The sequence below is a fragment of the Gobius niger genome (genome assembly GCF_951799975.1).
Source record: "Gobius niger genome assembly, chromosome: 24".
NCBI lineage: Eukaryota > Metazoa > Chordata > Actinopteri > Gobiiformes > Gobiidae > Gobius > Gobius niger.
The window spans coordinates 10,651,552-10,665,073 of NC_136875.1; the positions used below are offsets into that span (position 1 = coordinate 10,651,552).

General features: G+C 41.1%; 1 protein-coding gene across 1 annotated transcript in view; it reads left to right on the forward strand.

The window, feature by feature from the left end:
* Nucleotides 1-893: 893 nt before the first annotated feature.
* Nucleotides 894-13,522, forward strand: part of prph (peripherin) — a 15,489-nt gene continuing 2,860 nt past the window's right edge. The window contains exons 1-8 of the mRNA XM_079582360.1: nucleotides 894-1,552; nucleotides 7,395-7,455; nucleotides 9,121-9,216; nucleotides 9,363-9,527; nucleotides 11,318-11,443; nucleotides 11,534-11,754; nucleotides 12,398-12,450; nucleotides 12,555-12,628. Coding sequence (XP_079438486.1) covers nucleotides 1,002-1,552; nucleotides 7,395-7,455; nucleotides 9,121-9,216; nucleotides 9,363-9,527; nucleotides 11,318-11,443; nucleotides 11,534-11,754; nucleotides 12,398-12,450; nucleotides 12,555-12,628 — 1,347 coding nt within the window. The 5' untranslated portion in view covers nucleotides 894-1,001. The remainder of the gene's footprint in view (nucleotides 1,553-7,394; nucleotides 7,456-9,120; nucleotides 9,217-9,362; nucleotides 9,528-11,317; nucleotides 11,444-11,533; nucleotides 11,755-12,397; nucleotides 12,451-12,554; nucleotides 12,629-13,522) is intronic.

Sequence of the window (13,522 nt, forward strand, 5' to 3'; positions counted from 1 at the left end):
CACTTCAGTCTTACCTTTTAATCCATAATTTACGCAGTAGCTATAAACAGAGCCATTCACCCGCCTATTAATTTTCTATGAACCATCTGAACCTAACATTACATTACATTCGCTGGTCACCTGACTAACTCTTAGTTATAGAGTCTGGTACTGCAGATTGGATTTCCCTCTGGATCAATTACAGCACGTTCAAAATGGCAACCGCAACAGATTTTTCAATCAGAGGCTGTAAAAGCATCTCGACAAAAATAATAACACTTTTCTTTTGCCATTCCACTGGATTTGGAAATAATTTTACAGCTGTTTTCTGGCGTACGGAAGGAAATGTCCTGTCTAACTCAGGCGGCTAAAGCATTACCCTATTCCAGCAGCTTGGAGTGGTACACCTTGGACATTTACCAGCAGCAGAAACATGCTGACATGAAACCATCCTGGCCCACACTCATTCACTGCGGGGTAATCAATATTCTGCTAACATATGCATGTCTCTGAACAGAAAGAGGAAGAGGAGCGGGCCGGCCCGTATAACGCAGGCAGGACATGCACGCTCAAGTCAAGGACAAAGACGGAAAGACATTTTATAACACAAAAGATGCTTAGAGAGAAAGAATGTCACTCAGGACTAACCAGCTACACTTATTAGATAATAGGAATATAATCTTTTATGATCTTTTGATGTCATGATCCTATACGGTAGTCAGTTTCTCATGTCTGTACTGCAGTGGTGTGTCAACGCAAGCATCTCTATACCACCCATACATGCACTGCTCCTCTCCTCTGTGTGCGTGTGGGGCAGTGAGGGGCTGGGAGTGGCCAGCGCCTTGTTAATATGTCTGTGATGGGAGGGGTGCCTCGTGGGTGGGATACACCAGCCTCTGAGCAGCATAAAACCCTCTGCTCTCTCCTCCACACGTCCCGTTGCCTCCAGAACGCCATCACAACACCTTCAATTCTTCTTCCAAACTCAATCTTTGACCAGAAGCTAAAATAATCTTTCAACCATGAGCCATTCACACAATGTGCAGTCTACTTCCTACCGGCGCACTTTCGGGAGCCCGCATCCCATCTCCATGTCCTCCTACTCGCCTGTTTCTTCCCGAATGTCTTCCGGGGGGCGCTACGGCCACTCCATGTCTCCTATGCCGACTTCTAGACTCTCAGCTTCATCCTACCATCCCCAACGCTCGTCCAGATCCCAGCAGCCCCAGCGGGTCTCCTACGACAAGGTGGACTTCACGCTGTCCGAAGCCATCAACCAGGACTTCCTGGCCACCCGGAGCAACGAGAAAGCCGAGCTGCAGGAGCTGAACGACCGGTTCGCCAGTTTTATCGAGAAGGTGAGGTACCTGGAGCAGCAGAATGGGGCTTTGACGCAGGAGCTGAACCAGTTCAAGGGGCAGGCGCAGCAGGGGCAGCCCAACCGCGCCACCGACCTCTTCCAGGAGGAGATGAGGGAGATGAGGAGGCAGATGGAGGCCATCGGGAAAGAGAGAGACCAGTATCAGATGGAGAGGGACAACCTGGCTGATGACGTGAGCCAGCTGAGGCAAAGGTGAGGACCGCACTACAAGAAAAGAGAGGTTTACTAAAAAGTTTGATCACAAAAGATGGGCATTTGCTCTATGATGATAAATAACAGTAAACCGTAGCTTAAGGACTTCACCTTGGAGTCAATATCCTAATTCTGGAGGGATGTGATTTGTTAAATTTGTTAGAGGTAAATAAATAAAGCAACAATTCAATCTAAATTGCCGTTGTAAAGTTTGTCCCTATACATGGGTCTCAAGTGATATAAAAGTAGGGCCGTTGTCATGGCAATTGAAAAGTCCTACCCAAAGTTAAATGGCGACTATAACAGGACAAAAGTCATGTGAGTGAATCCCATGAAGAGGACAATATTTGGAAAAGCTTCAAAACTGCAAATGCACCATAAGCTGTTGTTTCTTTCAAACTTTTCTTTCCCTCATTACCAGATCTGAGCTTTAAACTTATATATCAGTTGCAGGATTGATCTCAAATGTGTCAGAGTGAACTCGAATTGGCAAAATTAGCATTGTCATGAGATGCTAGTGCACCCAGTGACCCAGGACAAAGCAAATAGGAAGTAGGTTGGGTAAAGGCAAGATAATATAAATATATATATATGAATACAGGCATGTAAAGAAACAGAGTGAAAAGGTACATTTTGCATTTACAATAATATAAAATTGGGGAACATGGATGTTGGAATTGAAACTATGACCAACAAGTGGTTTGAAAATTGGAAAAAAAGTTTGAACGACATAAGAATTTGGAGAATATTCAATTGGATTTTGTTGATTTGAAGTTTGATCTGAATCCCGGTGGAGTTTGCAGATGAACAGATTGTGGGTGCAGTCGTGATGTTGGGCGTGGCACCTCTGCAGACATGTCATAGACACCGCATTGCATCATGGATGACACATGGGCTGACTATCTTTTACAGTGCAAACTACATGTGCACTGTCTTTTACAGTGCAAACTACACGCAACATTGTTTGTTTGTTTGAATTTGATTATAGTGTGTTTTGGAGAATCGTGTTAAGTTAAAACAAGTTCCATATTTTACTCTATTATTTAATTTTTACGCATTAAAACCAAGAGAGATGGGGAATTATTTCAAGTTAAAGGATTTTTTTTTAAATTTTCATCCCTACTTTTTCATAATATACTTGAAGAAGATCTAATTTTAGAACGATGTATTAATGCCCATTGTTCAAATCCAGAAGCAACAACAACAACAACAACAGGGATCAGGCTGAGAACGCCTCAGACAAAACATGTTTAAAGCCACATGTAATGATGCCATTTCAGTACTTCAGCCCTGTTGCTAAGGCAGTTCTAGCAGTCCTCTTCATCTGCAGTGGTGTGGTACAATTTGATATATTGATGCACAAGTCTGGTCTAATGGAGGAAGGACATAAGCGGCAGACTCTGGGTGGGGCAGCGCTGGGCGGAGGCAGGCCGGAGGAGAGGGGAGGAGGAGGAGGGCGTGAGCAAGGACGAAGTCTCTGTTTAGAACTGGTCTAGATCTGGCTCAGACATGGTTTATTTATTTATGTATTCATTCATTTCTTTTTAGTTTGCTTGAACAGTAACAATGCACACAAATAAACAATTAACTCTCTGTGCCAGCTTCAGCAAAACAGCCAGTGGTTTAGGTCAGAGTTAACCTCGTAACTCCCACCTGAACCGAGAGGATCTTTTTCCTCATGTCATCAGATTTTTTTTCTCCATCATTTTTTTGTTGGGTATTCAAGTCATTTTTGTTACTTTTTTGTCATTTTTTTGTCACATTTTTCGTCATTTTTTCCGTCAATTTTTTGTCACATTTTTTGTCATTTTTGTAATTTTTTTGTAATTTTTGGGTCAAATTTTTATCACATTTTTGTAATTTTTTGGTCACATTTTTGTCATTTTTTCGTCATTTTTTTGTCAATTTCTTCTCAATTTCTTGTGACATTTTTGCCACTTTTTCATCCATTTTTCGTCACTTTTTTGTCAATGTTTTCTCACTTTTTTCTCACATTTCCGTCATTGTTTTCGTCTCAGTTTTGTTGCTATTTTCACAGCTTTTTTTTCCAGAAGCTTTTGGACTGGGGTAAAGCCAAACTGGAGAAAATGTGCTCGGTTCAGGTGGGAGTTGAGGGGTTAAGCAATGTCAGGCCTGCGGACAAAACTCGGGCCCTCCACGACAGAATCTTTGGCCCCCCCAAGACGATTTTGAGAAATATTCCTACAGAAATCAAATATTATAAAAAAAACACAGGATGAACAACATTAGCATTTGTAAGTGAAGCTGTACTTGCCTTGGCGTAGGACCTGGTAAATCATTGTTTAGTTCTTGTTTTTTCCTAGTCCTGATTTAGCTTTAGTTCTGGTTCAGTCCTAGCATTCCCAGTGACAAAACCTCTCCAGTCGGGACCTCTGGGGGAGTTGGATATCCGCTGTGGTCAGAGTAAAATCAATGCAACCCTGTGACTCCATTAGGTGTTTGTCTCATTGTCGCTCTGGCACTTTTACAGGGTTCAGGAGGAAGTGACCATAAAAGATGTGAATTAGGAATGAGATCATGGAGATAAATGGGAATAAGCCTGGACTAAATTGGGACTTAACTGAGACTTAAAATGAAAAAAATCTCAGACAAAAACGGGCCTGAAAAAGAAAAGAAAAGGGGGCTGGAGTAAAACTGAAACTAGAGAAAGCTAAAGAAGAAAAGATGTGTTAGCATAGATACAGACGGCATCTCTGGAATCGCCCATATATGGTCATGTTTGAAAACAGTTAAGGGGGAAAACAATTTGGAGGAAAATCTAAACTTTCTCTAATCATTCAAAAACTACTTTAACACATGCTGAGTTATGAATATAGTTTTCTACTAAAGAAAGATACAAAGACATGGAGAGGGGCAAAGTGGTTCAACAGCCCATAAATACATAAAAAAACCAGAGAATGCTACATGTTAGCATCGTGCTAATGCTAACGCTAGCTATAGCCTGCTATGACTGCCGTTTTTTCACTTCTACTGAACAATCTGCTGTGAGAAAATATCCATATGGACCCGATTTACACATGACTTTATTTGTATGGCATAAATAAGTTCATATTCCACCAGAAAATGGCTAAAAAGAGTGAAAACTGGTGTTTCCCTGAAGATTCTATTTCCCCCCTCGGCGAGGCCACGCCCCCTTCTATGACGAGATGCCGTCTGTATCTATAGCCTGTTTGGCTACAGGAAGTAGTGCTTAGATGGCATTATTCAGCCAATATGTACATATGTTAGCTACTGCGTAATGTAGCTACAGCTGCCCCGAAAATGTGGCTTCCAATCTGCACCAAACGCCCCTTGGCCAATAGAAATAAATAGGAGAAGCGGCGTTCGATTCTCACATAGCGGTGTGCAGGCAGTTAGCAAGCTGGCTAGTCCGGGAAACCTTTCAGTGTTCGTTAGCCCTCTCAATGTATTTTTCCAGAGTAGCAGTTAGCATTTAGCCATCAAACTGTGCAAATTATGAAAGCTCTAGATGTTATCAGCTATTGTCAATTCATAAATCACATTTAGGTGAGGTCAAAGCGTAGGTTGAAATCGACTTCTAAGAATTAGCGTATAAAAATGTCCTCTGAGCGAAATGCTAAATCATATTCAGTTAAGTTTCTGCTTTTTTTGTGGTGTCGGACACACATCCAGTGGCCACTAAACATCATCCTATCAAATGTTATGGATGGAGAAACCACAATAATGGCTCCTCCATTCATTTGTATGAGGATGGAGCGCTCGGGGCCAGGAAGCAGTTAGCTACTCCGACAATTATGAGACTACTCCTTTAATAAGCTACATCCTCACTTTTATATTAATCTGCCAGTCACGCTTATCCAAACACATGCAGGGGTAGAGCTAATGCCATTTTTCACTGTCCTGTCGTGCTGCTGTTGGACTCGCCAGGACAAAGACATAGAAAGGATGAGGTAACCACAGGGCAGCACTGCGCCGTTTAATCCGGTTATGGACATAGATGGATGCACTGGGGTCGAAGCATTTACCCCGAAGATAGAAATACAATTAATAATGGTTAGGGATAAGAGGCCATTCCTCTTAACTATAATTACACTGGATTGTAACATGGACCACAGCTAATCAAATAGATCACTTTTTATAAGCCACATGCCCCCCCCCAGTCGCAATTAGAGACTGGAATGGGCATTGTAGGTACAGGTACAGATTGCAGGGGGGGGGGCCCAGAGCTTTGCCTAGATTGTCAGGTCACAAATGATATTATTCGAGCAAAATAAATGGTCTAAAATAGGGCTGCTTGATTATTGAAAAAAATAACAATCACGATTATTTTGGTCATAATTGAAATCCCGATTACTTGTTGCCTTAAAAAAAAAAAAGTCTACCTTTACTTTATTTATTTATTAATCAAACAACTTTGCTGAATATTTTATGTTTTTTTGAACAGTCATAAAAGTACAAATGATTACAAGTTTGCCTCGATTAAGGAGAGGTCTCCGTTTCACACCCGCCCCCTGCTGGCCAGCCCTCACACCTGCGCAAGCAAACTGAGCAGCGCGGCCTGATGACATCATCACACGGCGCAGTTTGTTTTTTGAGCCACGGCACATGAAATGCGAAGGGAAAACAATCCCAGCGGCATGAAATAACGTAAGTCTGCTTTGCAAAAAAAGTGAAAAAAAGTGAAAAAATAAATAAATAAATAATTTCGATTATGCTAATTTAAAGGGGCTGGGTGCAAGTTCGCCATTTTATACTCACTACTGCCACCTCAGGCCATATGTGTAACTGCACCTTCTATATTAAGCTCGTGCATGACGGCAATTCGGGCCGAAGTGACACATTTTTGAGTGACTACACATTAGGACATGGCTGGAACATGTAGGGGAGGAAAATACATAATTTTAATTTTATTTTTAAACTCCCTATAGTCCCTTTAATAATCGTTTAGTGTAATAATCAAAATTGTAATCGAATTTCGACTAATTGCACAGCCCTAGTCTAAAATCATCAAATATGGCTGAGAAAGGACTACATGTGCATTAAACACTCCAATTTCAGTTTGTTTGCTTGAAACCTGGGGGGGCTTTAAGGAAAAAAGGTTGGGAACCACTGAGGACTAGAATGAAACTGCCAACTTTCCAGTAAGTGGGCATCACCTGAAGAAATAGGCGTTATTTGTTATGTCGTCGGTCAGTGCAGCACTACTTTGATTATTATGACTGTATGTTGCTGCACAGATCTAAAGCTTGGACTGAATTACCTCACCTCAATAGTCAGCTATGTTGTGCTCAGCTTGCATAACACCATAAAGAAACCAAATGTTCACTATCCTGCCGTCTCAAGATCAACATCCAAAGCCGTGGGTTCAGAGTTATCTCTAAAAAGCTTCTAAATTATTAGGGATTGAAAGCATCTCATGTTCTGCCCCCACTGACCCGCAGGACAAAGGCATTATCCGAGTGTAGCATCTGCCGCTCCCCCTGGACCCTCTCCAACCCCCAAATTAACCAGATTGATCCTGAAAGCTTTTAGCCAGCTGTGCCCCGCTGCATCCTGGGAAATCAGATGAGACGGGGACCCCAATCCATTATTATGGCACTTATCTTACGGTGACTTTGTGTTTTATATTATACAACCAGGCACTTCCTGTTGTCGTGACGTGCTTCTCCTCAATAAACTCGTTCTGATCCTTGCAGCTCTCATACTGCCTCCACTACACTGGCTTTCTTGCATGCTTCCCTCCCGTTTGTGACCGAAAAGAGCTACTTACTGCTTTTTCCCAAACATATCCAGTACTTTAGGGCATCGAACGTGATATAAATGTCTAACAAACGTAATAAAATGTCTGTTTCTTGCGCAGGCTGGATGAGGAGACTCAGAAGAGGGCGGACGCAGAAAGCAACCTGATTGCTTTCCGAAAGGTAAACGCTGATCCGTCCATTTACATGAATCAATCAATACATCTCCCGGGCTGGCTCGAATGACCGCGGAGCACGGAGGCGTATGGGTGAGGGGAGAGGACACAAAGGGCGCGACATTTGGGGTGACAAATGAGATGTAAATAATAAATGAAGGCACCAAATGAGCTCCTTTTTTAAGACATGGCCCCTTGGCGTATTTTAAGACACAATGTGAGAGCGGGCGTTCATTATGGTAGGTTATAAATACTGAAGTCTGGGTAGGAAAAGAAAAAATGATTAGACTAGGCCTTTTTGAAAGCGAAGTATAGTGTTAAATATGTGTCTGCATTTTTGCATTAGTTAAACAGTTATTGCCGTATACAATAAACCGTACTAGGAACCAGGGTAGCCTATTACTTTCCTTCTGGTACTAAAAGGAAAAAGGAAAAAAAAAAAACAGCCATTTTTCAAGTGATTTTAAAGATGAAGCTGATTTTCATGTTTGCACCCAGGGGCGGACTGGCCATATGTGCATTCTGGAAGAGCACAGAAGGGCCACTGGCTCTAGGGCCACCGGTCCCGCCTTAACCGAGCTTTACCCAAATCTAAAAGCTAAACAGAAAAGCATCAAAATAGCGAGAAAAAGAGGATGAAAAGTCAACAAAAACGTGAGAAAAACACGGACAAAAAATGAGAGAAAAAAAGAATTAAATATGACAAAAATGTGGCAACGTGACGAAAAGTTTCCATCGCTTTTGTAGGTCTTAGCTTTCAAATGAGGCGTTACATTGTTGATCTCCAGTCGAGAAGCTTTTAGATTTGGGTAAAGCCCAGTATAAAAAAGACTCTAAAAGAATCTAAAAGGAATTCCGTGGAGTATGGTGCACCACAAGGTTCAATTTTGGGACCGTTATTATTTATTATTTATATTAATGATTTTGCTTCTGTTTCTACGACCACCTTTCCAGTTCTTTTTGCTGATGATGCCAATAAAAAAAATAATAATAAAAAGCCGAACTGGGGAAAATGCACTCGTTAATGTTAAGGCGGGTGGTTAGAGGTTAAAATATGTATTTGTGGAAGTGCACAATTACACTTATTTGGGCCAGGCTGGTCAGAGTCCAGGGCTGTTTTTCAGTCCCAGTCCGCCCCTGTTTGCACTGTATACAGTATAGATACTATAATAGGAATGATGGCAATAAAAAAAATCTTTATACGAGGCCGGAGTCTGGGGTTTCTTTTGTGCACAGTGAGGCACTGGTGTGAACCGAAGAGTGCAGGATTTTCTCTGTCATCAATAGCCTATTAGCAAAGCAAGGGGAGGAACACATTCACTTTCATCTCAAGTTAGCAAAGGTCTAATGAAAAGTACTGGAGAGACAAAATGTTGGATAGCTATAGGATTGATCTAATTAGTTATAAGCACAACTACTGTCTCTCTACGATAATGTCCTTCGGTAGATCAGGCTATTGACTAACCGTCAATAATCTAAACCAGTGTGGTCAACATCTCACTTTAACTCGGCCCCCAATCAACAGTTGCCAAAAGTTGCAATGGTAGAAAATATTGAAGATTGGTGGTTATTTGTAGTTTTTAATGGATACATAACATGTTTTACTCTGCTCACTTTATTCACTTCACATAATTATGCAAATATGAATGATTGCGCTATGATTGTTTTCCAGGACGTGGATGATGCTACTCTGTCCCGTCTGGAGCTGGAGAGGAAGATTGAGTCTCTGATGGATGAGATCGAATTCCTCAAGAAACTCCACGATGAGGTAAAACAACGAAGCTAAAAAAAACTATTTCTAAAAAAAAAAAAGGTGTTGACTGTAGTGTGTCTTGTTAGTTTGATGCCAAAAGCAAGATCAGAATCAGTGGCGTTGATACATAAGTTTTCTGCCTGTCTTCAATGTGCCTGTAGGAGATCCAGGACGTGCAGGTGAGCGTGCAGACCCAGCAGCTGAAGATGGAGGTGGAGAGTACGAGAGCCCCGGACCTGACCGGAGCTCTGCGCGACATCAGGGCTCAGTACGAGAACATCGCCATGAAGAACATGCAGGAGTCCGAGGACTGGTACAAGTCCAAGGTAAAGATCCTATAGACTATAGAATAACAATGGACTAAGTGAGGATGACTTTCCCCATAGCCTTCAGGCGGGCAACTGAAGCTCATCCATGCTAGCAATTTGGATGGATTTTTGGAGCCAGGTCCTTTATTTAGAACATCAAAACATTTTAAAAACTAAAATAAATTAGAACGAGCAACTGTTGCTCATGTTAAGACAAAAATACTGAGTTCAATGATGACTAATAAAGTTTTAAAGTTATAGTCTGTACGGTTCACACAATGTATTACAAATTTAATAGATTTCGTATAATTAACCACCTGGACCTGCAATTTGTTTTACGTGAGTAACATTAAATAATTATATATTTTCTGAAGTCCCTCCCTTTACTGGTCTAAGGGACTAATCAGAATCCCCGTTGCCCTCACGTTGACCAATGAGACGGGCTTTCCTGTGTCCAGCCTTGTCTGGTCCAATCAGGAGGGAGGAGGAGGGAACTTGATCATTTCCTTTTGAAATGTTGTTCCTCTCCATCCTCATTTGGGAATCTTACAGACTATCACTTTCATGGAAAGTCTGTTACAGGAAGGAACTTCCGCATCCACACTGCAAAAAGTGGATTCTAAGCAACTAAAAAATTTCTTACTTTAAGAAATAAGTTCTTATTTTTTCCCTAAAAAGTAATGTCTTGCCGAGCGAAGTTTTCTTGAGAAAAACAATCTTATTTTAGGAAATAAAATCTAGCCATTTCTTCAGATATATTTGCTAAAAAACATGATATTTTTTCTTGTAACAAGAAAGAAAAACTTTTTGAATCTTCTTCAGCTTTAGACAAAGAATATTTTTTCTTATTTTAAGACAAAAAAAGATCACTGCAACTCTTAATTTAAGAACTGATTTTCACAGATAGAAAATACATTCCTCAGCTTCACAGCTCGAAGGTCCTGGGTTCGATTCCCACCAGGACGGGGCCTTTCTGTGTGGAGGTTGCATGTTCTCCCCGTGTCTGCGTAGGTTTCCTCCAGTTACTCTGGTTTCAACCTCCCACTAAAAACATGTGCAGTAGGTGAATCTTCCAGCCAGGGGATTCTGACCATCAGCCTGGCTCCACATCATGGAGGACATTTTGCTTAATTCTAGCTATTTATCTGCTTAAATTTAGTGTGGCTTTCTTATTTTATGATAAGAAAAATATTCTAGAAATAAGAAATCTTCGCAAGAAAAAAATGCTTACCCCATTGGCAGAATTTTTCCTTGTTATTAGTAGGGTACTTTTTGCAGTGCAGCCTCCATTTCCTACTAGGCTTCCTGCAGCTAATAGTGACGCTACGTCCATGTTCTTCATAGTCTGTGGCACAGGCGAGCTTGGCGGTTCAATTCATGCTGTCTGTGAATGAGTACATTGTTCCTGGGTGCCCATCATGGCAACTTTCAGTACCATATGGTTATATCTGGGGATAATGGAATACAGAGCACACTGTTCACTGCATCTATTCTACACGAGTCAGTAATATGAGTAGTTGTGACAGGAAGGGCGTCTTTGAGCTGTGCAGTCAATTTGATTTTAATCGAATCAGGATCCACTCCATAATCAACCTCAATGATCAATTACTCGCCAGTAAAAGCACATATTAGAGTTTCGAGGAATACAACTGATACTGTTGCTAAAGTTTAGGATGAGGTTTATTCAAAACACTCCTTGTCTACGATCATAGCCCAAGTTTGAGATGACCTTTTTAGCCATATTTAGTTTTTAGTTTGTTTCTGCTTTAAAGATCACATTTCTTCTTCTTTTGTTTTATCCTCTGTAGTTCACTGATTTGACTGAATCTGCCAAACGCAACAATGAATCGATGAGACAGGCCAAGCAGGAGGCCAACGAGTCCAGGAGGCAGATCCAGGCCCTCAGCTGTGAGGTCGACGCTCTCAAGAACACGGTGTGGACGCTACTACAAAAAACTACTACGACTTACTACTGACACTACACTACACTACACAAACTGAACTCCCCCCCTGTGGTTTTGCAGAACGAGGCTCTGCTGCGTCAGATGAGGGAGATGGAGGACCAGTTCGGGAATGAGATTTCGAACTACCAGGATAACGTGTCCCGCCTGGAGGAGGAGATCCGTCACCTGAAGGAGGAAATGGCCCGTCACCTGAGGGAGTACCAGGACCTGCTCAACGTCAAGATGGCCCTGGACATCGAGATCGCCACCTACAGGAAGCTGCTGGAGGGAGAGGAGAGCAGGTCAGGGATATCGCAGCGCTGCTTGTACACCGATTGATAATCTCTACAGAGCCGTGGGAAGATATTTAGTTAGGGGGCGCTGAGGGACAAAATTTACCCCCCAAATACTTTTTCTGTGCATAAATCCTATTTATTAACCTCTTAACTCCCGCCTGAACCGAGAGCATTTTCTCCAGTTCAGCTTTACCCAAATCCTGTGGGCCAGTGTAACGCCTCATTTGAAAGACCTACACAACTAAATTGATCTTTTTCCTCATATCAGATTTTTTTTCATCACTTTTTTTGTTGGGCAGTCATCTCATTTTTGTCAAATTTTTGTCAATTTTTTTGTCACTTTTTCATCAAATTATTCACATTTTTCTTGTCAAATTCTTGTCACTTTTTCGTCAATTTTTTCTCCATTTTTCATCAAGTTTTTCTCACTTTTTCGTCAATTTTTTGTCATTTTTTGTCATTTTTTTGTCACTTTTTCGTCAATGTTTTCTCACTTTTTTCACATTTTCAGCCTTGTTTTCGTCTCAGTTTTGTTGCTATTTTCACACCTTTTTTCCAGAAGCTTTTGGACTGGGGTAAAGCTGGAAGAAAATGTGCTCGGTTCAGGTGGGAGTTAAGGGGTTAATATTCTCTATCTTTTGTTTTGCAGGATCACTATTCCCATCGGTATGGGGGGCATGACTAACCATGTTGGAGATCGCGGTAAGTGCTGTGAGACAAAGCACTAGAATTCCATTTTATTTCAAATAATTTAGACCTGTAGATCCACTTGTTTTCTTGTCATTGTTTATTTCTTAAATTTGCAGACTATGAGCGTACTCCCAGGGACCAGGGGAAGAAGGCCGTGGTCATCAAGACTGTGGAGACTCGAGATGGAGAGGTACACTGCAAAAAGTATTTAACTAGATCAGTATAAACATCTCAATTTGAGCACAATAATCCAAATTTTAGTTGTTTTGACAAGTTAAGAAGTTCTTGGGCATTTGTCCTAGATTATTTCACTTGTTCTGAGATGTTTCTGACTCGTTTCGATACATTTCGTCCTTATTTCAGGTCATTTTCTTTGCCAATGAGGTAAGAAAATTGGTCTTATCTCATTGGCAATTTTACTTCCTTATTTCAAGCGAGATTTGCCTTAGAACTGGTCTGAAATGTCCTCAAACAAGCAAAGGAAACTTGGTCCGATCAGGAAAAGTGTCTAAATGAATGAAAACCGCTCAAAACAAGATACATTTCCTCAATTCCAGTCATTTAAGCCAATAGATACAGACGGCATCTCGTCATAGAAGGGGGCGTGGCTTCGCCGAGGGGGAAAATAGAATCTTTAGAGAAACACAATTTTCCCTCTTTTTTGCCATTTTCTGCTGGAATATCAACGTATTTATCACATATAAATAAAGTCAAGTGTAAATCGGGCCCATATGGATATTTTCTCACAGCAGATTGTTCAGTAGAAGTGAAAAAACGGCAGTTGTAGCAAGCGCTAGCTAACCGTTAGCATTAGCCCGATGCTAACATGTAGCATCAAGTTAGCATTCTCCGTTATTCATGTATTTATGGGCTGTTGAACCACTTTGCTCCTCCCCATGTCTTTGTATCTTTATTTAGTAGAAACTATGTTCATATTTCAGCATTTGTTGCAGTAGTTTTTGAATAATTAGAGAAAACGTTCATTTTTCAAAATTGTTTTCCCCCTTAACTGTTTTCAAAAATGACCATATATGGGCAATTCCAGAGATGCCGTCTGTATCTATGCTTGATATTTACTTTTTGT